We start from the raw sequence: 26,291 nt of genomic DNA, 5'->3' as shown, positions 1-26,291 counted from the left end.
TCCACTTTCATCAAGAGGCTTTTTAGTTCTTCTTCACTTTCTGCCATAAGGGTGGTGTCATCTGTATATCTGAGGTTATTGATATTTCTCCCAGCAATCTTGATTCCAGCTTGTGCTTCCTCCAGCCCATGAGGTACTCTGCATAGAAGTTAAATAAGCAGGGTGACAATATACAGCCTTGACGTACTCCTTTCCCTATTTGGAACCAGTCTGTTGTTCCATGTCCAGTTCTAACTGTTGCTTCCTGACCTGTATACAGGTTTCTCAAGAGGCAGGTCAGGTGGTCTGGTATTCCCATCTCTTTCAGAATTTTCCACAGTTTATTGTGATCCACACAGTCAGAGGCTTTGGCATAATCAATAAAGCAGATGTTTTTCTGGAACTCTCTTGCTTTTTCAATGATCCAGTGGATGTTGGCAATTTGATCTCTGGTTCCTCTGCCTTTTCTAAAACCAGCTTGAACATCTGGAAGTTTATGCTTCACATATTGCTGAAGCCTGGCTTGGAGAATTTTGAGCATTACTTTACTAGCATGTGAGATGAGTGCAATTGTGCGGTAGTTTGAGCATTCTTTGGCATTGCCTTTCTTTGGGACTGAAATGAAAACTGACCTTTTCCAGTCCTGTGGCCACTGCTGAGTTTTCCAAATTTGCTGGCATATTGAGTGCACCACTTTCACAGCATCATCTTTTAGGATTTGCAATAGTTCAACTGGAATTCCATCACCTCCACTAGCTTTGTTCATAGTAATGCTTCCTAAAGCCCACCTGACCTCACATTCCAAGATGTCCGGCTCTACGTGGGTGTGAGTGATCACACCTTCATGATAATTTGGGTCGTGAAGATCTTTTTTGTACAGTTCTGTGTTTTCTTGCCACCTCTTCTTAGTATCTTCTGCTTCTGTTAGGTCCATACCATTTCTGTCCTTTATTGAGCCCATCCTTGCATGAAATGTTCCCTTGGTATCTCTAATTTTCTTGAAGAGATCTCTAGTCTTTCCCATTCTATTGTTTTCCTCTATTTCTTTGCATTGATCCCTGAGGAAGGCTTTCTTTTCTCTCCTTGCTACTCTTTGGAACTCTGCAGTCAACTAGATATATCTTTCCTTTTCTCCTTTGCTTTTTGCTTCCCTTCTTTTCACAGCTATTTATAAGGCCTCCTCAGACAGCCATTTTTCTTTTTGCATTTCTTTTTCTTGGGGATGGTCTTGCTCCCTGTCTCCTGTACAATGTGTTTTTCATTATCTTCTCCTTATTATAGTAAAATTCAGAAAGGAGGACAAAATAAAAATTTTAAATGATTTCTTGAGGAATTCCAGGTTTAAAGAACATTGGCAGTGTCTTGATTCCAAATCTCCCTCATCCTTCTATAAACCAATAAAGTAAAGGAATAAACAACACAGGACCCATATCTTTAGCACTTCTAGAAAACAGAAAATGAGACTGACATCTGATTTCCAAAAGCAAAGAAGCAAATAAAAACATGCAAAGCAAAACAACAGAGGAACAGATTTGACAAACATAAGGAAAGGAAATGCAAGCAAAAAATATTATACTGAGCCAAGCTGTCCTTCAAGTATCAAGGACAAAGGAAACAATTGTGACTGTGTCATAAAGTCAGAGAATACAGGTGAATCTCAGAGATACTGCAAATTCAGCTTCAGACTACTACAATGAAGCAACTATCACAATCAAGCAAGTCATATTTTTTGGTTACCCAGTGCATATAAAAGTTATATTATACTGTAGTCTAGGTAAACAATATGTCTAAAAAAAAAAATGTAATTTAAAAGCAGCTATCATCAAAAAGAATGGAATAGGGAACCCTGTACACAGCTGCTGGGAATGTAAACTGGTGCAGCCACTGGGGAAAAGAATATGGAAGTTTCTCAAAAAACTAAGAGTAGAACTGTCATATGACCCTGCAATCCCACTCCTGAGTGTATAACCAAAACAAAAACACTAGCTCAGAAAGACACATGCACTGCAATGTTCAAAGCCAAATTATTTACAATTGCCAGGATATGGAAGCAATTTAAGTGTCCTTCAACAGAAGAATGGATAAAGAAGATGTGGTATATATCAACACCACACACACAGCCATAAAAAAGAACAAAATTTTTGTCATATGCAACAACATGGATGAACAGGGAGGGTATTATGCTAAGTGAAATAAGCCAGATAGAGAAGAAAAATATTACATGATATCACTTACATGTGGAATATAAAAATACAACAAATTACAAAATACAGCAAAAAAAAGATTCGCAGATATAGAGAACAAACTAGTGTACCAGTGGGGTGGTGAGGGAACGGGGGAGAGGAAAAGATAGGGGAAGGGGATTAAGAGGTACAAACTAGGGACTTCCCTGGTGGTCTAGTAGTTAAGAATTCACCTGCCAAAGCAGGGTACGTGGGTTCAACTCCTGGTCCAGGAGGATCCCACGTGCCATGGAGCAACTAAGTCTGTGTGCACAGCTACATAGCTAGGGCTCTAGAGCCCATCCTCCACAACAAGAGAAGTCACCACAGTGCAAAGTCCTTACACCACAACAAAGAGTAGCTCCTGCTCTCTACTATTAGAGAAAGCCTACATGCCACAACAAAGATCCAGGGCAGTCAAAAAAATGAAATAAAAATAGACAAATTTTTTTTAAAGGGTTACAAACTACTATGTATAAAATAAGCTACAAGGATATACTGTACAACACAGGGAATATAACCAATATTTTATAATGACTATAAATGGAGCATAAACCTTTAAAATTTGTGAATTGATATATGTAACCTGCAATTTATATAAAATTGTACAACTATACTTCAATAAATATTTTTTTAAATGTTAAATACTTCATTGCTAAATAATATTAATTCTCATCTGAACCTTCAGCAAGTCATACTCTTTTTGTTAGTGGAGGGTCTTCCCTCAGTGTTGATGGCTGCTGAATGATCTGGACGGTGGCTGCAGAAGATTGGGGTGGCTATGACAATTTCTTAAAATAAGACAACAATGAAGCTTGCCACATCAATTGATCCTTCCTTTCAGCAGCAATTTCTCTGTAACAGGCAAATGCTGACAGCATTTTACCCACAGTAGAACCTGGAATCAATCCCCTCAAAACCTGACACTGCTTTCTCAACAAAGCTGATGTAACATTCTATTAATAAATCATTTGTTGCCATCTGAACAATCTTTCCAACATCTGTACCAGGAGCAGATTCCATCTCACAGAAACATCTTTCTTTGCTCATCCATAAAAAGTAATTCCTCGTCCATTAGTTAAGTAACAAGATGATTACAATTCTTTCACATCTTTAGGCTCTACTTCTAATTCTAGCTTTCTTGCTATTTCTATCATAGCTTCAGTTATTTCCTTCACTGAAATCTTGAACCCTTAAAAGTCACCCATAAAGACTGAAATCAACTTCTTCCAAATTCCTATTAACATTGATATCATCTCTCTTCCCATGAATCACAAATGGTCTTAATGGCATCTAGAATGGTGAATCCTTTCTTGTTGTTCAGTCGCTCAGTTGTGTCCAACTCTTTCAGACCCCATGGACTGCAGCACTTCAGGCTTCCCTGTCCTTCACCATCTCCTGGAGCTTGCTCAAACTCATGTCCATCGAGTCAGTGATGCCATCCAACCATCTCATCCTGTTTGTTGTCTCCTTCTCCTCCTGCCTTTTATCTTTCCCAGCATCAGGGTCTTTTCCAGCTCTTCACATCAGGTGGCCAAAATAGTACTGAAGCTTCAGCTTCAGCATCAGTCCTTACAATGAATATTCAGGGTTGATCTCCTTAGGATTGACTGGTTTGATCTCCTTGCAGTCCAAGGGACTCTCAAGAGTCTTCTCCAACACCACAATACAAAAGCATCAAGTCTTCAGTGCTCAGCCTTCTTTGTGGTCCAACTCTCACATCCATACATGACTACTGGAAAAACCATAGCTTTGATTAGATGGACCTTTGTCGGCAAAGTGATGTCTCTGCTTTTTAATATGCTATCTAGGTTTGTCATAGCTTTTCTTCCAAGGACCAAGCGTCTTCTAATTTCATGGCTCCAGTCACTGTCTGCAGTGATTTTGGAGCCCCCCAAAATAAAGTCTGTCACTGTTTCCATTGTTTTCCCATCTATTTGCCATGAAGTGATGGGACCAGATGCCATTATCTTCATTTTTTTAATCTTATCTAGAGGTTTTCAATTTACTTTGCCCAAATCCATCAGAGGATTTTCTATAACACCTATAGTCTTCTGAAATGCATTTCATAAATAACAAGACTTGATAATCAAAATTACTGCTTGCAGAGTGGATGCTGCATTAGCAGGCATGAAAACAACATTAATCTCATTGTACATCTCCATCAGAACTCTTGGGTGACAAGGTGCATTGTGAATGAGCAATAATATTTTGAAAGGCACTTTATTCCTGAGCAGTAGAACTCAACTGTAGGCTTAAAGTATTCAGCAAACCATGTTGTAAGCAGATGTGCTGTTATCCTGGCTTTCTTTGTTGTTCCATTTATAGAGCATTGGCTTCAATTTCAAGTCACCAGCTGCATTAGTCCCTAACAAGAGAGACCGTATCCTTTGAAGCTTGGAAGCCAGGCATTTTTTCCTCTCTAGCTATGAAAGTCCTAGATGGCATCTTCCTCAAGTATAAGGCTGTTTCTTGTCTATAATGAAAATCTGTTGCTTATTGTAGCTACCTTCATTAATTATCTTAGTTAGAGTTTCTGGATAACATGTTGCAGCTTCTACATTAGCATGTGCTGTTTCACCTTTTTTTTTCTTTTTTTGGTTGAGTTGAGTAGCACACAAGGTCTTATTTCACCAACCAGGGACTGAATCTGTGCCCCCTGCAGTGGAAGCATGGAGTCCTAACCACTGCACCACCAGGGAAGTCCCCACTTTGCACTTTTAAGTTATGAAGATTGCTTCTTTCCTTAAACCTTCTTTTCATGAACCAACCTCTGCTAGTTTCAAACTTTTCTTCTGCAGCCTCCTCAACTTTCAGTCTTCAAAGAGTTAAAGATAGCTTGGCCCATGCTCTGGATTAGGCTTTGACTTAAGGAAGTGTTACTGCTGCTTTGATCTTCTATCTAGACTACTGAAAATTTCTTGATATCATCAAAAGGCTGCTTTACTTTCTTATCATTCTTTGTTCCCTAGAGTAGCACTTTCAGTTTCCTTCAAGAATGTATCCTTTGCATTCACAACTTGGCTGCCTATTTGGCATGAGAGGCTAGACAGTGGCCTATCTCAGCTTTTGGCTTGTTTTTCTCACTAAACGTAATCATTTCTAGTTTTTGATTTAAAGTGAGAGATGTGCAACTCCTCCTTTCATTTGAACACTTAGGGGCCACTGTAGGATAATTATAAATGGCCTAATGTCAATATTATTATATCTCAGGAAATAGTGAGGTCCAAGGAAGAGACAGAAAGGGGGACAGCTGACTGGTGGAGCAGTCAGAACACACATGGTACTTATCAATTCAGTTTGCTGTCTTATACAGGTGTGGTTGTGGCACCCCAAAACAATTACAATAGTAACATCCAAGATCACAGATCAATATAACAACATTTAAATTTTTTGAAACATTGTGAGAATTACGAAAATGTAACATAACAGACATAAAGTCAGCAAATGTTGGAAACTGGTGCCAACAGACTTGTATGACATACAGTTGTCACAAACCTTCAATCTGTAAACTAGGCAGTATTGGCAAAGCATAATAAAGCAAAGCACTATGGAATAAGGCATGCCTGTACTATACACATAAAATCTTCTTGAGAAAACATTAATACAAGAGCAGAGGCCAGCAAACTATGGCCCATGGACCAAATCCAATCCAACATCTGTTTTCACATACAGAATTTTGTTTAAAACACAACTATGCTCATTGACTTATATATTATCTATGACTGCTTTCATGCTACAATGGCAGTTGTGAATTTGCAGGAAGAGCCATCTAGCCCACCAAGTCTAAAATACTTTCTCTCCGGTCATTTACAGAAAAGTTTTGCCAACTCCATACTAGACTAGAGAATGAGCTTCAGTCAGCTAAAGGAAGACTAGAAATTTTTAGCAAAAGAACTAAGGGCAAGCATTTCATATAATTGAAAAGTTAAGATTAAAACAAGGGTGGAATCAATTTTCATTAAGAAAATACAAGTTGCAATCCTGATGTCAAAGTAGACTTCAAACTAAAAAAATTAAACAAGATAACACTTTATAAGGCTAAAGTCACATGCTGGTTTTAGAACAGAACAGGGGAATACATGCTGTTAAATGTGGTATCACCAAAGTGGCAGAGGAGGAAACTCTAAAATCCAAACCTCTACAGAAGTAACAAGCTAGCATAAAACTGTCAGATTCAATTTTTTCTTAACTCTGAAATCTAATCAAAATCTTACAACCAGAGGAACACAAAAAGAAGAAAACTTGTAACAAACTGAACTGAAACTGAAAAGAAAGAAGCTGCAGAATTTTGGTAAAACAGCACTTTTAATGTACCCACTTACCATCCTCCACTCTCCAGTTCAACAGTGGTGGTACCGGTAACAGCCTACTTTTCTGGTGCAGGTTGCTAGTACTAGAGGGAGCAATATGGACCTTATTCTCAAAAATTTGTGATTATGTGTTTTGATCTGTTTCATGCTTCCTGAGGGTTTGGCTCAAGGACTTGCCTTTGTTTTGCCTGTCTCAGAGCTTCCCCAAGACATATGTCATTTCCTGGGTGGTATCTATCCAAAATATTTAAAGGCAATGTGTTAGCTGCAGTCTCAAAGGTAAAGGAACGCTTGGAGATAAGGAATTATAATTAGAGCAACATCAGACAGACCAGAAAACTGGGAAAGGAAGAAGCCAGTAAATGAGACACTTGAGGGAAAGAGGCTTTTTAAAATGTCTGCATATTTTAGGGAATCTTAGAGGTCATGTGTCTTGTCTAGCACTCAGCACCAGACAAGACACTTGCTCTGAGAAGACCTTAAGTTTTCACTTCTGTCTGACCTTAGAGTTCCATGCAAAGAGGAAGTGAAGGCTAAGGTAGAGCTGTAAACACACTCACTAAATGTTGATGAATGTCCCAATGAGAGCAAATATGCAAGACTGGGAGACAGTTATTTGTTTTGGCTCCAGGGATTAAGTAAATCTCTGTCAAGTAATCAGATGTCAACTAAGCTAAGGGACCAGAGACTTCAGTGTATTCATGATACAGAATACAGACTACAGAAACAATTTAGAAGTCCCTAAACAAACCACAAAACAATAACAGCAATAACAACAAATGCTGGGGAGAAGGAGAACTTGATTTTCAGTGTTGACAATCAAACTCCAAGTTTTAACAACAAATTACAAGGCAGGCAAACATTCACAAGCAAAAAGAAACTAACAGAAACTGTCTCTGAAGAAGCTCAGACCTTGGCATTAATAGACACACTTTAAATTGTCTAGTCAAGGCTATGGTTTTTCCAGTAGTCATGTATGGATGTAAGAGTTGGACTATAAAGAAAGCTGAGCACTGAAGAATTAATGCTTCTGAACTGGTGGTGCTGGAGAAGACTTTTGAAAGTCCCTTGGATTGCCAGGAGATCCAACCAGTCCATCCTAAAGGAGATCAGTTCTGAGTGTTCATTGGAGGGATTGATGTTGAAGCTGAAACTCCAATACTTTGGCCACCTGATGCAAAGAACTGACTTTTTGAAAACACCCTGATGCTGGGAAAGATTGAAGATGGGAGGAGAAGGGGACGACAGAGGATGAGATGGTTGGATGGCATCACCGACTCGATAGACATGAATTTGGGTAAACTCTGGGAGTTGGTGATGGACAGGGAGGCCTGGAGTGCTTCAGTCCATGGGGTTGGACACAACTGAGCAAGTGAACTGAACTGAACTGAAACTGCTATAAACATGCTCAGTTAAAGGAAATCATAGACAGAGACCTAAAAGAAACCATGAGAATGTTGTCCCAACAAATACAGAATATCAATAGAATTGGGAATCATAAAAAAGAACCAGAGAAATTCCTGAGCAAAGAAATATAATGACTGAAATGAAAATTTTACTTAAGGGTTTCAATAGTCAATTTGAACAAAGAGAATAATCAACCTGAAGATATGTCAATTGAGATTACAGTCTGAGAAGAAGAAAGAAAAGAAATGAACAGAGCCTAAGAGACTCTAAAGCATGCCAACATACATTTAACAGGAAACTCAGGAGAGAAAAGGGCTCAAAGAATATTTGAAAAAATAATGGCCATAATTTTCCCAATTTTGATGAAAAACATCTATCTATACAACCAAGAATCACAACAAACTTCAAGAAGAATAAACTTGGAGATCCACAGCAAGACAAATTATAATCAAATTGTCAAAAGTTAAAGAGAATCTTAAATGAAGAAGAAAAGTAATTCATCATATGCAAAGGCTCAGTAAGATTAACAGCTGATTTCTCATCAAAACCATGTATGTCAGAAGATAGTGGGATGACATATTCAAAGTGCTGAAAGAAAAAACTGTCAACCAAGAATTCTACATTCACAAAAGCTGTTTTACAACACAAAAAAACAAAAAACCTGGAGATTGGTTGCACAATAATGTCAATATACTTAACATTACTAAACTGTACCCTTAAAAATAGTTAAGATAGTAAAGCTTAAGTTATATGTATCTTATCACAACTAAAAATCAAGCTGGTTTTAGAAAAGGCAAAGGAACCAGAGATCAAATTGCCAAACATCCACTGGATCATGGAAAAAGCAAGAGAGTTCCAGTTCTGCTTTACTGACTATGCCAAAGCCTTTGACTGTGTGGATCACAATAAACTGTGGAAAATTCTGAAAGAGATGGGAATACCAGACCACCTGACCTGCCTCTTGAGAAACCTGTATGCAGGTTAGGAAGCAACAGTTAGAACTGGACATGGAACAACAGACTGGTTCCAAATAGGAAAAGGAGTACGTCAAGGATGTATATTGTCACCCTGCTTATTTAACTTCTATGCAGAGTTCATCATGAGAAATGCTGGGCTGGAAGAAGCACAAGCTGGAATCAAGATTGCCAGGATAAACAGCAATAACCTCAGATATGCAGATGGCACCACCCTTATGGCAGAAAGTGAAGAGGAACTCAAAAGCCTCTTGATGAAAGTTAAAGAGGAGAGCGAAAAAGTTGGCTTAAAGCTCAACATTCAGAAAACAAAGATCATGGCATCTGGTCCCATCACTTCATGGCAAATAGATGGGGAAACAGTAGAAATAGTGTGAGACTTTATTTTTGGGGGCTCCAAAATCACTGCAGATGGTGACTGCAGCCATGAAATTAAAAGACGCTTACTCCTTGGAAGAAAAGTTATGACCAACCTAGACAGTATATTCAAAAGCAAAGACATTACTTTGCCGACTAAGGTCCGTCTAGTCAAGGCTACGGTTTTTCCTGTGGTCATGTATGGATGTGAGAGTTGGACTGTGAAGAAGGCTGAGCACCAAAGAATTGATGCATTTGAACTGTGGTGTTGGAGAAGACTCTTGAGAGTCCCTTGGACTGCAAGGAGATCCAACCAGTCCATTCTGAAGGAGATCAACCCTGGGATTTCTTTGGAAGGAATGATGCTAAAGCTGAAGCTCCAGTACTTCGGACACCTCATGCGAAGAGTTGACTCATTGGAAAAGACTCTGATGCTGGGAGGGATTGAGGGCAGGAGGAGAAGGGGACGACAGAGGATGAGATGGCTGGATGGCATCACGGACTCGATGGACGTTGAGTCTGGGTGAACTCCGGGAGATGATGATGGACAGGGAGGCCTGACGTGCTGCAATTCATGGGGTTGCAAAGAGTCAGACACGACTGAGCGACTGAACTGAACTGAACTGAAGATTTTTCCAGAAAACAAAAATCTGAGGGGGTTGACCCACCCTACTTGAAACATAACAGGAAGTCCTCCAGGCTGAAATAAAATCTAGATAGTAACTCAAAAGCATACAAAGAAGTAAAGAACAGTGATAAAGATAGCTACACAGGTAAATATAAAAGTTAGTGTTACTGTATTATTGGTTTGTAAAAAAAAAATTTGTTCTACAAGTTAAAGCAACATTCCACATGTAGCTATATAACCTATAACTACAATTAGGATAAGAATTAGTAAAATGAAAAATGAGATTAAAAGATAGATATAATGACTATAATTTATATAACTAGGAGAGATTTTTCATACTTTATTCTAAATCAGGTATCTCTAATTCATATTTCAGATGGAAAGGATCCAGAATTGAGCTCATATCCAGATCAAATCTTTTCCTGGGAAGGAAATTCTAATAAGAAAGATCACCTGCCAGAGAGCCAAGATACCTAGTGTTATATTGTTAGCTCTGCTAATAATTCTCAGTGTCATTTACTAGCTTCTGTGGGTCTTGAGATTCCCATTTGTGAAATGCAGAGGATATAAGAAAATTATAAAAATTTATATGAAGGAAAAAAGAAAATAGCTGATTGAAAATTCTTTAAGTCGTTAGTAAAAAAAGTAATAAATGAATCTGAAGAATTATCATTATTACTATTATCAGCATGAATAAACAGTTTCCTGATTTACCTGATGATGTTGGATGTTTCTTATATTGCATGAGAAGTTTTGATAGAGCTGAAACTTATCAATATCTTTTTCATTTACTTTTTTTGAGGACACTTTTGCCAAAGATGACTGGATATGAATATATCTATCTTGGCACCTGTTCAGATACACAAGTATTCAACCACAAGTAGTTATTAACATGTATTTCAGTAAAGAAACACATTATACAGAGAAATAAGATGAGCAAAAAACTAAACGAGAATTACCAAATAAGATTTTTTTAATATGATGCTCAACTATAAAAATGATATTGACCCATGAAAAAAGGACTCCTCACTTATTCATGCTAGCATAGGTCTCACGTATCTAGCACAGCACAAATCTATTCATATATCAACCCAGTCCTCCTGTAAAATATCTAAATGAGTTTAGATACTACCTGCAGTTAGCCAAGAGACCAATAACTCTGGCCTAGATATCATCATTTTCTAATCACTGAGTTAGGGAGTCAGAACCAATTAAAAGCTAAAAAGAGGGGAAACGATGTCAGGACAGCTTCCAACGACAATTTATGAAATTGAACCAAATTTCAGCAGTATGATTACTTATAAAAACACACTTAAAAACCTGGGCAGTTCTTCTACTTCAGCTCATTTCTGTGAGGGCCACTGAGAAAACAGAAAATTTTTCTCCCTTATATCAACAAAAACCCTGATAAGCAACAGTAGTCAACTGGTTCATCTCCACCTTTGCTCTCCTCTGCACAGTTCACACAGCTAGAGATATCGAGAGAGAGGAAGAACAGACCTCTGCAAAAAAAAATCAAAACTGTCTTTCGATATACAGAAGAAAAGGAAAGACAGAGTACCTAAAAATAGGGTTTTTAAACAATGCTTTTTTTTTAGAAGGCATAAAATCCATAAACCCAAGTAGTGTCTAGGTCAAAAGGTTTTACTTTCTTATAAATTGGTGTGATAATATGGATAAGCTGCTCTCTCTATCACCTAAAATTCATTTTGAGGTCATCACATTTATCCATACCTGATATTACACATTTCCAAGGTAATCCAACCACTGGTAAATACTAGAAATGAGATATTATAAAATGAAGTACATACATCACAATTTGCTTAAAAAGCAATGCCACCCACTCTAAATAGTTATGAATTGCTCTCTAGCATACACTGCACTAGGCAGTGGTTTTTAAACCATGTTCCTCAGAGGCCTCTGCTGAGGTGCTTCAGAATAAGGAGGATGAACAGGCAGAGTTCCAGGATCCATGCCCAGAATTCAATTAAAACAACTTTACTTTTATCTGTTTCATGTACTCGGGTTCTGTTATTTGAACAAAGAATTCTGCTACTAAAAAAATTTTACAAAGTTTTAAAGTCTGAAAGTAAAGTTTTAATGAGCACTGGAATTAGCACTAACTGTGCAACCCTTAACAGCATGTGTCCACAGAGCAGAAAACTCTCCCAAAGTTACTCACAATTTCCGAATGAAGTCAAGTGTGTCTTTGTCTTTAGCAATCATGTCTGCTAAAATATGCTGCACTCCTGTTTCAATATCCTGGAGCGCTGAAAGCCCTTTAGGAGAAGGGTAAGAAGGAAAACAAAAGCAAGAACTAGAGATTGGTTTTTAAATCTATAATTAAATCACAATAAATTTTTTCCAGTCAAAATAAAACCTTAAATCGACAAATTTAAGACAGAAAAGTATCATAGCAGTGACAAGCTTCCCTCAGCATTGAAAACAAGCCTCCAAAAACAGTAATACAGGGCCTTAACATACCATATAACCTAGTGGTAAAAAAATGCAAGTCTGGAGCCAGGTGCCTGATCTAACCCTGGCTCCACCATCCACCAAATGTGTGCTGGGTAAGTTACTTGTCCTCTCTGTGCCTCAGATTCCTATAAAAATGGTAATAATAGTATCTACTTCATGAACTATTTACAAATATTAAGTGTGGTTATAGGAAATACATATTAATAGTAATATCCCAAGGTATACTACTTCATTCCAGTTATAAAAATTCTCCTTTACAAGGCATTTTATTAATATCCCAATTTTGTTTATGAGGCATTTATTCACATTTTCAATGACCTATTTGAAATAGATCTCAAATCTCAAATAAGCACAAAACAAGAGTCATTATGTGGCTATTCATCTTTACAGCTGAACTGTCTACGAATGGTATGTTAAGTTCTCTCCGAGTGCTTTCAGTTTGCTAATTTACAGCAGTGTCTTGTATATTATGGTCCCTGCAATATCAGCTTATATACCAAGAAATCATTTGCAATGCATTCCTTTATTCCTTTTGTCTTTATTGTTCCATTTCCATTAAAGCTTTTTCTTGCATTAAAGCTTCAATTACACTAGCACTGAGTATCATGTTTTTCTAAGAGCACAAATTTAATGAGTAACAGGTACAAAAGACAAAGAGAGCAGGATGACAGACTTACAGAATAATTAATAAAGAGGAAATGTCTTGTTGGGTCGCATTATGATAACTGATCTTAACTACTGATGTAATTGCATTTATTTCAAGGAAATTTGGTAACTGAAATCAATAGGTATCCTGTTTACATTTTAAGAGAATTTCCCTAGGAGGCAATTTTCAGGAACAATCTGATAGGTGGAAGGCTATGTATATAAGAACTTTGAACAGCTATGGCACATAGTAAGCAGTCAGTAGATGTCTGTTCTGTGTTAGCTTTCTTGCTAGACAGTCTTTATCCTAGAAAACTACTCACTATGCACTCATTCCTGGAGTCCAAAAGTACCTCAGAGTATCATCACTCAAAGTTTAATGAGACTACCAGGGTGAGAAGTCAGTAGCAAAGGGGGAACCTACAATGAGATCAATTAATGAGAGAGAACAGAAAGAGGAAATTATATATTTGGCGATTAAAACAGTTTTTGAAAAGTTCACATCATTGAGGGAGATGTAGTTTGTAAACCTTATGTATTTAATGAACCATATGTAATTAAAATTATTCAAAAGCTCTAGAACAATGGATTGTATAGTCTAAGGACCCTAAAATAAAATTATATTACATACTTGCTAAAAATATAGATCCTAGACTGTGGCATTTTATTGTTTTACAAAGCATCCCAGATGATTCTGATACTCATTAAAGCTTAAAAAAACCATTGGTAGGGAGGTACATTGAACTACCTCAGAGCCAGAGTGCTTAACAGTAGGTAGAAACATTCAGCCATTCCAAGAGCTCATCCAAATTACAAACCCCCATCTCAGTCCAACTAGGGAGAGAGAATTGGAAGAGAGTCTTGTGTGTTTTAAAAAAAGCACCTTGTCTCATCAGAGACAATTGTTCATTGGGGCTTAATACAGCCAAGGATAACAAGAGTTCAAAAAGTTTAGCATCTCAGTAAAATCAGGAGAAAATAATGTCCAGAGAACCAGAAAATCATATCCCTTGCCTTGCAGTGGCTTGCAGAGCCACACACTCTTCAAACCTCGAAAATTAAAAAACTGGCCACTTCTCAGCTTATCTGCACTAACACCACCTCATCTTACTTACAAAGGGGTGATTAGCCACTCCTCCTTATAGAGGGATATTCTGGATCTTCTAGGATACAGTCCATTTGCAGCACAGCCTATCTTTCTTTCAGACCAATTCTTGTTGGTCTGTAGTAATTAAAAGTGCCTCCTATGTTGGGGGGGGGTGGTGATACTGAAATATTTGGTTTCTGAAATACTTCTTTGAGGAATGATGGGAATAAGGAAAATACTTATTTGGAAAAATAGTAAGGAACAGAGAGTGATCAAGAGGATGTATGTAGCGTAAAGAACGAAGAGACAGAAGGGAAAAACATTCCAAGCAAACTTTGAAAAGCAATTCAAAGTTGTTTAGAATCGATTACAATACTACGTTTGTGATTAGAGTAAAAGAAAAAGGGAGAAAAGCAAACAGAAAAGTTCTGGTATGTGTGCTAGATGGGTTCTGGTATGTGTAACTGTGCTGGGCCTGACCTACCCCATTATCAGAAGTACACCTAGTACTCATCATCAGATAGTGCATGAGCATCACCCCATAGGACAAGTAAAAGATATAAGGTTATCAAACATACTGAATAGGAATGTATTCAGTACCAGAGGAGGTGAAGAGTAGAAGGAAAGGAAACAGACCAGAAGATAAAAATAAAACAAACCATAAATCATTGTGCATCTAACATTTTGAAAGCTCCAACATGTATAATAAAACATACCAACACTGGGCTCAGACAGTTTCCACTGTGGCTAACCTCAATGCTTGGTTAAACAGTTTCAGCTAACATTAAAATATTAAAGTTGCAACCATTTGAAAATATAATGGGAAATACACATTAAAAATTAAACTTGAATTTTACTCATTTCAATCCATTTCTAAATTCAAACAATACAAATTTGCTTTTTCTTATTACTGCCCTTTTCAATACAGATATTAAGGTGGGTGTATTTGGGTATGAGCAGATATTCATATTTTCGCAGACACACATATTCAATTCTTCCAACTGTAAATCCGTATTTGCCAGATTATTTAAAAAAAACACAGGTTTCAGTACGCTGCTTCTCTACAGTTTAGTACATCCTGCAGATTTTGTTATCAGAGACTGCCCCCTACAGACCATCTCCCAGCCTGAAGAACAGAAGGTCAAAAAGAACTAGAATGAGAGTAGTGATCACTAGAGCATCAATCTCCCCATTCAATCCTATCAGAGCACTCCCTGAAAAAAAGCCATCACTCTTACTTAAAAAGCTCTCACTTCAAGGCTCATTTTGACAATAAAACCAACACACCCTGACATGTATCATTTGTCACTTTTCTTGGGTTTTTCTTAGAAATATCTCTCCTTTACCCCTTTCCTCTTTCATCCTTTCCTGTACATGTACACACACTGAGATAAGAAGATACACTTCAGAAAAAGACAAGCATTTTACTCCTGGAGAGCAGATGTGTGGGAGTAGGACTTTCTTTTACAATTAATGTCTGTCTGAATTGTTGAAATTCTTTCTAAAGAGTAGATATGACTTTTCAATTGTAAAATTTTTATAAGTTTTTAGAAATAGGATAAAGGTTTTAAAAGAATATAGGAGTATCTGTATAATCTTGGATGCAAAGGGAATTCTTTAAAAAGAAAAAAACCAATTATCTTAAAAGATTAATAAAATTGAAGATAAATAAATTAACTATGATAAAACTAAGACTCTATTTACCAAAAGATAGCATAAACAAAGTGAAAAGAGAAGATACAAGTTGGGAGAAAAGATCTGTAACACACATAACTCCGAGACAGAATATCTAAAAAATACTCACAAATTAATAAGAAAAAAGAGAAACAACACATCAGAAAAATGAGCAAAAGATAAGAACAGGCACTTTATCGAAAAAGGAAAGCTAAATGGCTAAGAAAGATATACTGGGATTTGTTTTATTAGAATAATTTTCCCTTTATATACTATACTATTCTTTTGTGTTACTTAATGAACCAATTTTTTTACCTAAGTTTTTAAATTAGAAAAGAAACAGGAGAGACCTCTTTAAACAATTAAGTACCTTTCACATTGGGTCTAATATAAGAGAGCAGACTCAGCTCCCCCGGATTCTCCAGCAGTGTCCTGGCTGCTCCTTCTAATCCCAGCTGCTTTGCTCTCTGGGCTTTGGTGCCTTTGCTCCCAGTTTTATATGGCGCTGACTAGGGTAAAAAATCAGAAAACATACCAAATCAATCAATTTTAAAAAGAAAAAGTTAAAATTAGGACACAAAATGAGAGGACATGCAAGAATGCTAAAGACATCCTCTTTTCAACTCTTTCTTCTTCCTTCAGAGAGGAATAATACTAACAAAGAATACAAGTTGTATAAAAAGTTATTCCTTATCAAATGCTTTATACTTTCCTACATGCTTGCTGCTGCTAAGTCACTTCAGTCGTCTCCGACTCTGTGCGACCCCATAGACAGCAGCCCACCAGGCTCCCCCGTCCCTGGGATTCTCCAGGCAAGAATACTGGAGTGGGTCGCCATTTCCTTCTCCAACTCATGAAAGTGAAAAGTGAAAGTGAAGTCGCTCAGTTGTGTCTGACTCTTAGCGACCCCATGGACTGCAGCCTACCAGGCTCCTCCACCCATGGGATTTTCCAGGCAAGAGTACTGGAGTGGAGTGCCATTGCCTTCTCCCTTCTCCTACATGCTCAAAGTTAGCTATTTGCTTGGATTCATTCCCTTTACAAACTCAGTGCTTGGGCTGCAAGGACTACAAGTTCTCAACTCAAGCAAGCTCCTCTAAAACATGTCCACACACAACGCTTCTACTTCTGAGTATATATTCACTACTCAACCCACCTCCACCTGGCTTCTCTTTCCATACACCTTGCTGAAAATGGTATCACAAAGGCCATAATGATCCCCTAATTACCAAATAAACATTTTTCAGTCCTTATCTTGCCAAAACTCCCTGCTCTATTTAATTACTTAACCACTGATCATTGCCTCCTCCTATGACTCTCTGCCTCTATCCTATGGGTACCTTATCTCCTGATTCTCTTCATACTTCTCTCACTATTCTTTTCATGTCTCCTTCTTAGGCTATCCCTTCCTCTACCCATCCTTCAAAAGTTAGTTTTCCTCAATGGTCTACCCTGACCTGCTTACCCTATGATCTTCCCTTGAGTGAAATCTTCCATTTTCATGGCTCCAAATACCAACTACATGCTGAAGACATTCACATCTGTGTCTCCAGCTTAGCACTCTCCCTCAAGCTTCTCACTTCTGTTACCCACTCTTTTTTCTTACCCAACTGGGAACTCCTTGAAGACAAGTACTATGTATTAGTCATCTTTGTAAATCCAAGTGCCTAGCACAAAAAGAAAGGCTTAAAAGATGTTTACTGAATGAAGAATATTTTGTTGAATAATGATGGTGGCTGATGACTCTGGGGCTTTTTACTTCTGGCTATTTTTTAACTATAAAAAGATACAAATTATAATATATTCAGGTAGGTATTACATTAAATAAAAAGGGTTCCTTACCACATGTTCTAGTTCTTCGAAAGTCTTACAGTTCAGCAAAGCTTTTAACAGGCACTCAGACATCTTCCCCTCCTTTTTAATTTTTTGGATTGTACTATGAGCCTTCTTTGCAACAGCCCTGAAAATAAAAATTTTTGTAATATATAATAATATCAATATTATGGGCTTCCCCTGTGGCTCAGCTGGTAAAGAATCCACCCACAATGCAGGAGACCTGGGTTTGATAATATATTGATATATTATATTCTAACACTCAGATCTCATTTAAGTTTTACTAATTGTTCCTATAATGTCTTTAATACTGAATTCAGCTAACAATGAGTTTTATGTAATTGCTATGTCTCTACAATCTCCTTCAAGCTGAAACAGTATTTAGTCTCTCCTTGATTTTCAAAATCTTGATATTTTAGAATATATTATTATTAAAACCTCTCATCCTATTTTATTACCTATTATTATTTATAATCTGTCTAACAATGGTACTGATAAAATGACAGGCAGAAAGTTAGAGAGATGATAATATAAATTAGTAAAAATGATTGATGGAAAAGAAAACTAAATCTGCTTATGGAAAAAAAAAAAAAAACACCAAAGGCAGAAGATTGTAAGTTAAACAGGAAGAAATATGCAGTTCTTCGATCACATCTCTGTGTCTTTTACATTCCTGATAGCCCAAGATTGCTTTCAGACACTGAAGTCTACCAGGATCACTTTGACAAAAGGCCAGGAGCCACTGACTTGCATATAAGGGAGAGGCGAGGCATCTTCAGAGGAAGTTTACTGTCTATAACCACAGTCATTTTTTAATTCACTTTTTTAACAGGGACTCTCAGTAAGAAATATATTTTACCCTGCAACCCAATATATACACATATAATTTCATATTCATTAGGTTTGTGCAAAAGTAACTGGGGTTTTCAACCACAAATTTTAAATCATTATAACTAGGCTCAAACACATCTTTATTAATCAAAATAGGAAACATTACAATCAACACATTTTTAACAATGAGAAATAAGCTTGCTCTTTTGTGCAGCATAAAAATCTGTGCTTTGGGATTTGACAAACTCTCAAAAAGCATTTTCTGTCTCCTGCTGGTTGTGGAAGCATTTTCCCTGCAAAAGTTGTCGAGATGCTTAAAGAAGTGGCAGTCGGTTCGTGAGAGGTTAGGTGAATATGCTAAATGAGGCAAAACTTCGTAGTGAATTCAATCAACTTTTGAAGTGTTGGTTGTACAACGTGCAGTCAGTTGTTGCTGTAGAGAAGAATGGCGTCCTTTCTGTTGACCAAAGCCAGCTGCAGGCACTGCAGTTTTCGGTGCATCTCACCAACTTGCTGAGCATACTTTGCAGATATAATGGTTTCACCGGGATTCAGAAAGCTGGAGTGGATGAAACACCACCAGACAGTGACCATGGCCATTTTTGGTGCAAGTCTGGCTTTGGGAAGTGCTTTAGAGCTTCTTCTCAGTTCAACCACTGAGCTGGCTGAACAACCACATAAAATCCACTTCTTGTCACACATCACAATCTGATCAAGAAATGGGTCACTGTTGTGCACAGTAAGAGAAGAAGAGAAGACAACACTTCAAAACAATGATTTTTTAAATTTTTGGTCAGCTAATGAGGTACCCACGTTATCAAGCTTTTTCACCTTTCCAATTTGCTTCAAATGCCGAATGACCATAGAATGGCTGACACTGAGTTCCTCGGCAATTTCTCACATAGTTTTAAGAGGATCAGCTTTGTTGGTCCTCTCCGTTGGTCATCGTCAACTTCCAGTGGCTGGTCACCACACATCTCACCTTCAAGGCTCTCATCTCCTTTGCGAAAGTTCTCGAACTACCAATGTGCTACACGTTTGTTAGCAGTTCCTGGGCCAAATGCATTCTGATGTAAATTATCTCCACTGCTTTATGACCCATTTTGAACTCAAATAAGAAAATTGCTCGTTCACTTTTTTCTAGCATCTTTTCCATAGTCCAAAATAAATATAAAATACACAGTAAGTAATAAGTTATCAGCAAAAAAACATAAAGCGAGAAATGCACATTAAAAAGATGTATAACCATAACCACATTTATTAAGAATGTATTTCAATATCAAACAGCAAATTTCAACAATGCAAAAACTACAGTTACATTTGCACCAACCTAATAATAAAGTTATACAAACATATGACAGTTCCATCAAACAATATTCACCTTTACTACAGAAACTGCACTCATATTTCCTATTCTCTATTTCATTTTTTGTTAAAGTGGTAATGACCCACTAAATTAGTTTCACTACTCATTGATGAGTAGCAGTTAACACATTGAAAACCATGCTCTAGTCATAGGAAAAGCTTAAGAAAATACCATACCTAATTACCAAAAAGAAATCTCTGTATGACATAAAAAGATCTTCTAAGTCACTACTAATCATTGCCACACTTACTTAGAGAAATAGTCCTCTACTAATATTTAATGTATTCCTTTATTAATAGATGCCCAGAAACTGAATTCTGTTACAGCTGAAATGCTTTTTAGAGAAAAAGAAAATAATAATAATAGTAATCGACATAAAGCTCCTGTCCCTCACTCAATAAAAACCTAATTGGTAGAATACTTTTAATTTTTTTTAAGTAAACTATTCCTGCTTTTTTGCGACACTCTCCCCAATTTCACACCCCCAAATCCTTAAATTTTCTTCATTACTTTGCCTTCAACCAAACAGAGAGCTTACTTCAGAATTTGTAAACTGCTGAATTTCTAGACATGGCCTGTAGATGATTTTGCTTGACCTACAAAATTTTTATATCAAAATTCAGATTACTGGTTTTTCAAAAATGGGAAGATCCAGCAATTTGAGTAGAGAAGACTGCATACTATGATCTGTTGGAGATGAGCAGTGGTTAGCCCCCTTAGGACCTGTCATCTCCAATTTGCAGCCCTTAATGCTTGATTATATTAGACTAGCCCTGGAAGATCTGACTCTGAAACCACTTGATTAAACTGTCATTTATATTTCTGGGTTGGCTAATTGATTCTGCTTCTCAATGAACTATACCTTCCAACAAATTAGCATTTGAATCCTCCTGGCACCAAAAGAAATCCCACAAAAGGGACAGAAATGTTAGTGAGATGCAAGTCCCTCCAAAATTATTAGGCTTGTTCTATTAATAAAAATAATCCTTGGCGCTTTTAGAATGGCTTGATGGTAAGATTATATCCAATTTAAATCAGATCCTTGCTAAAGAACACAAGTATCAACAACACAGCACCTGGCAGGTAGGATACATGTAGTAAATAAATGAATGGGGAAGAGTGTTTAAATAAACTCTACTGAATAATATAGTTAGATACTTATAGTCTCTGGTATGCTTATTTCTGAGTTCTTACAATAAGTCCAGAGGAATAATATTTTTAAAGGGTGTTTTCCATTCTATAATCATAAACAAGTTACAATCCACTACCATTAAATTACTATATCCTTTAGAAGAACAGAAAAGGGAAATATATATTATTTCCTAGCAAACTCGATACAGTCAAAGAACTCTCCATTTAATAGGGACTTTAAAGTTATTAAGAGGACAGTTTTACAAAAGCTATTGAAGATTTAGATGAAACTGTATTTTCCTGAGTTTCCTGCTGGTAGTTCTAATTTTGCATTATGCAAAATCACTTCTATGAGAGAAGATGACATTCAAATTCATATTAATAATGCAAACCACCTTGTGCAGATTCATGCCCAAGCTATGCATGAACACACCAGCAGCGGGACTCTGCATACCTCTAAATAAGTAAAATGAAGTTGGCTTCCTCTTTTAGGAGGGGATTGATTATATTCAGATTACAATAAATCAAGAAAACAAAGTATCGGAACTGTTAAAACAGACTATCATTCTCTTTCTCACTGTTTCCCCTCATTGGCTCACATGCCCTCTTTCCCCTTACACAAAGCTCACCCCTTCCCAGGTTTCTTACCGTAGCTCCTCTAGAGTTTGTTGAACTTCTCTCAAGGAATCAGCATCAAGATTATTAATAAGCTCTCTTCGATAACGTATAATGAAGGGAATTGTGTTATCATCATTAAAGAGACGAATAATATTGGCACAAACCCAAAGTTCAATATCAGTTCTCTCAGATAAAACCTGAAAATTAAGCACATTTAGTGATTTAAAACCCTGAAAAGTAAACATCTATATTATAACATATGGTTTAAAATATAATATCAAATAATGTTTTCCAGTCACTTAGAAACTAACTGCTGTGGTTTAAAAAAAAGAAAATTGCATGAAATAAAGAATATATATTGATAATCACAGAATAGTCATTTCACTAATTCAATAAAACCCAATAAAAACCACTCTGTATCATCCAAATTCTACAGGTCTCAATGAGATAAGCATTTTTAACCTTTCAGACTGACATCAAAGATTAAAAAGTTGGTAACTCATTGTGTTGGCATAAATGATGAGAAAAGCCACTTTCAATTATTGCTAATGAGAAGGTACAATGCTATAACCTCTGGAGGAAGAACAATTTGCAGTATTTATCAAAATTTATAATGCGTAAAGTCTATGATCCAGCAATTACACTCCTGGGAATTTTGTTCTGACATATTCATACTTCTGGAAAATGATTCTTATTTACAGTGATATTTTTTGAAGAACTTTTTATAGTATGGTAGAAGTCAGCAAAAACCAGTCTACAATGGGGAACTGGTGAATAAATTATACACCCATGGAGAATACCATGTAACTTACTCTTGTATGAACTGACATGGAATGAATTACAAGAACTTGGAACATGGCTTATTTGGGGGAAAGGTAATTGGTTGACTTAGAGCTAGGGCAAGAAGATCCTTCTGTGTCTTTGGCATTTTCTGATTCCCATTTACCACATACTCAAAATAATTATTTTTTTTAAAAGTCTATAGGTCTCAGCAAAAGGTACATGTAAGCAGAAAAGTTCAGAGAAGTTAGCCTGGAGAACAGAAAAAACAAAATGCAATTTCAGTCACTGTTCTCAAAAGCTAAGCGGATTTTTGAAGTAAAGCATGAAAGGCATATGTTTTATTATTATTTCAATCCTACTGCTTGAGATATGCCAAAAATTAAAGAAAAATTCAAAACTTATTAAAGAACTGTCATTATCAACTTGTCAACAAAATTAAGGCAATATATAAAACAGACTAAATTTCTAAACAACAGATGAAATAAATGGCTTAACTCCAGAGACTATTGAGGATACTTTCATTCCTCTGCATACCTGAAATCCTTTAGGCCTACATCTTATTATGTATTCTGATGAATTAATACCAATTCTCTGGGGAGAAAGTCAGCTTCATATCTCCAGCCCTTGCTCTCTTCCGCATGAGCTCTGGACTCATTTAAGTAAGCTACCTGATGTATTCTCTTGAAAACCTATTAGGCATCTCAAATTGCATTCATAGAAGTATTACTCTTCATTTCTTCCCCACAGCCCAGATTGTCTTTTACTGTTCTTGCAAGCTTCCCAGGTAGCACAGTGCTAAAAAATCCACCTGCCAATGCAGGAGGTGCAAGGGACATGGGTTCGATCCCTGGGTCAGGAAGATCCCCTGGAGTAGGAAACGACAACCTGCTCCAGTATTCTTGCCTGGAAAATTCCATGGACAGAGAAGGCTGGCAGGCTATCGTCCATGGAGTCGCAAAGAGTCGGACACAACTGCGCAACTGAACTAAACTGATTTTCATTTTACAGATATAAAAACTGATGCTCAAAGAAGTCAAGTAAATGGCCAAAAGTCCCACATGCTATTTTACCAGTTCAAAAATTTGATTTGTGGGCAAAGCAGGATGATATTCTTCAGGCAAAAGTACAAATTAATCAAGTTGTCTCACTTCTCTTCCTGAATCCCACTGCAGAGGAGACATGGTGCTGTCATGGTATCCAAAACCCCTAACAAAATGGCCTTCTCTCCAAGTGGCCTGAGAATCTACTCTTCAAAGTCTATATTTCCATCTTCTCAGTTAAAAAAAGAAAAATTCTGGGTATCAACAACTAAACTATTGCCTTAATAATCCAGGTAGCACCTGGATTTATTAAGTTTAAAATAACTTATATCTAAATTAAATAACACTTAAATGACTAGCACTGAGAGAATTTTTTATTCTTTCAAAAATCAAACCAGCAACTGGACACCTCCCTTCTGAAATGCTCTCTATTACTGCTGTTCTCTTCACCCTAACCTATTTATTACATCGCTTATTTTACCACACAAATAAGTTTCCTAAAGACTGCAAAAGGAAAACTATGTATGATGTTAGAAGTCAGAAGAGTGGTTTTAGGAAAGGGGACACAGGATTAAGAAGGGGTATGAAGAGATTCTAGGCTGCTGTTAACATTCTGTTTCTTGAATAACTGGAAAGTTATTACATGCTTACATTTTTGAACACTTAGATACCAGACCACCTGACCTGCCTCTTGAGAAATCTGTATGCAGGTTAGGAAGCAACAGTTAGAACTGGACATGGAACAACAGACTGGCTCCAAAGAGGAAAAGGAGTACATCAAGGCTGTATATTGTCACCCTGCTTATTTAACTTATATGCAGAGTACATCATGAGAAACGCTGGACTGGAAGAAACACAAGCTGGAATCAAGATTGCCGGGAGAAACATCAATAACCTCAGATATGCAGATGACACTACCCCTTTGGCAGAGAGTGAAGAGAAACTAAAAAGCTTCTTGGTGAAAGTGAAAGAAGAGAGTGAAAAAGTTGGCTTAAAGCTCAACATTCAGAAAACGAAGATCATGGCATCTGGTCCCATCACTTCATGGCAAATAGATGGGGAAACAGTAGCAGACTTTATTTTTTGGGGCTCCAAAATCACTGCAGATGGTGACTGCAGCCATGAAATTAAAAGACGCTTACTCCTTGGAAGAAAAGTTATGACCAACCTAGATAGCATATTCAAAAGCAGAGATATTACTTTGCCGACTAAGGTCCATCTAGTCAAGGCTATGGTTTTTCCAGTAGTCATGTATGGATGTGAGAGTTGGACTATGAAGAAGGCTGAGCACCGAAGAATTGATGCGTTTGAACTGTGGTGCTGGAGAAGACTCTTGAGAGTCCCTTGGACTGCAAGGAAATCCAACCAGTCCATTCTGAAGGAGATCAACCCTGGGATTTCTTTGGAAGGAATGATGCTAAAGCTGAAACTCCAGTACTTTGGCCACCTCATGCGAAGAGTTGACTCATTGGAAAAGACTCTGATGCTGGGAGGGATTGAGGGCAGGAGGAGAAGGGGACGACAGAGGATGAGATGGCTGGATGGCATCACGGACTCGATGGACATGAGTCTGAATGAACTCCGGGAGTTGGTGATGAACAGGGAGGCCTGGCGTGCTGTGATTCATAGGGTCGCAAAGAGTTGGAGACGAATGACCGACTGAACTGAACTAAGGTATATGAAGTTGAAGTGAAGTACTTTAGTACAATTTTCTCCATATATATTTCAGAAAGTTTAAGGTCCATCATAAATACCTCCAGCTAAATTATAAAAAAGCAAGGGTCAACCCAACTGTTTTTACTTAATTCCTCCTAACAAGTGACACATGCTTATATGTAAAAGTGCTGTGAGAAAGTTAACTCAGAGACATTCATCTCCTTCCCGTCCCACTTCTTTCCCCTATTCTGTCACCCCGTGGTCTTCCTCACCCACATTATTTCCACATCATCTCTTGCAAGAATGGGGAAAATGGCTAATAAATAGGTTTTGCTCACTCTTCCTCCCTGATTTAGCAAACATTACTAATATATTGCATATGGCTCCTCTACTCCCACCTCCCTCAAAATAGACTACATAATAGCAATCACCACTTCAGGGCATTTAATTTTCTCAAAAACTGCTTGTAGCTAGTCATCTCTTCAAATTCTTATAAAGGTTATGGTATTCACAACGTATTTGCTTAATGATATAACATACTTTAACAAAAACTAATTTCTTAAGGCAACCACACATTTGCAGTTTGCAGAAAAGCAATGAAGTAGGTTGTTTCTCCCTGAGGAGTCTGGTGATCCCAGAACCTGATCAGGAAATAGATACAGAGTGTGTTTATAGGTAAAGTCCCTCCCCAAACAAGACAGTGATGCTCCTGAAAAAGTTATGGAACTTTAGTGTTGAAAAAAAAAAAACCACCTTGAAAGGAAAAAGTTAAGAGGACCAAGGTATCATGGTGGGCAGGGTCCATGGTCCTTAAAATGAAGGAAATATAAATAACATTTCCCTTATGTTCAAGACTGAATAATTCCTATACAGTTAATTTCCATCACCCATTCCTTACTAATGAGGTACTTGTCAGAACTTCCCCAAAGAACTTGAGCATACATTTCATTTTGTGGTAGTTAATATGTATACCACAAGCATTTCACTGAGTCTCACTCAAATGTTCAAAGCCTTCCTGATTGTCTTGCTGATTGACTTGGCATTGCTGACTCTCACTCTGCTTTGCCCGTTTCCCTTTAACACCTGCCACTATTCTCAACATGTTTGGCAGATAAAATGATTCTCTCTCCTGCTTATGGAAAATAGCATAGGACAGAAAGTCCACATATATGACAAGATTTAAAAGTAATTCAAGATTAGACAAGGATGACTGTACCTGGTTAAATCTTTTAAAAACCCAAACAAGTAAGCCACACCTAAAGTTCCCCA

General features: G+C 37.2%; 1 protein-coding gene across 1 annotated transcript in view; it reads right to left on the bottom strand.

Moving 5' to 3' along the window:
• The window catches only part of SRBD1 (S1 RNA binding domain 1), a 228,727-nt gene that overhangs the window by 184,410 nt on the left and 18,026 nt on the right, over positions 1-26,291 (bottom strand). The window contains exons 5-9 of the mRNA XM_069583411.1: positions 21,574-21,740; positions 17,607-17,724; positions 16,135-16,273; positions 12,063-12,159; positions 10,595-10,730 (exon numbers count right to left, since the gene is read on the bottom strand). Coding sequence (XP_069439512.1) covers positions 10,595-10,730; positions 12,063-12,159; positions 16,135-16,273; positions 17,607-17,724; positions 21,574-21,740 — 657 coding nt within the window. The remainder of the gene's footprint in view (positions 1-10,594; positions 10,731-12,062; positions 12,160-16,134; positions 16,274-17,606; positions 17,725-21,573; positions 21,741-26,291) is intronic.

Source organism: Ovis canadensis, chromosome 3 (assembly GCF_042477335.2).
Source record: "Ovis canadensis isolate MfBH-ARS-UI-01 breed Bighorn chromosome 3, ARS-UI_OviCan_v2, whole genome shotgun sequence".
Taxonomy (NCBI): Eukaryota; Metazoa; Chordata; class Mammalia; order Artiodactyla; family Bovidae; genus Ovis; species Ovis canadensis.
The sequence above is the reverse complement of the archived record's forward strand: the minus strand, read 5'-3'. Positions and strand labels throughout refer to the sequence as shown.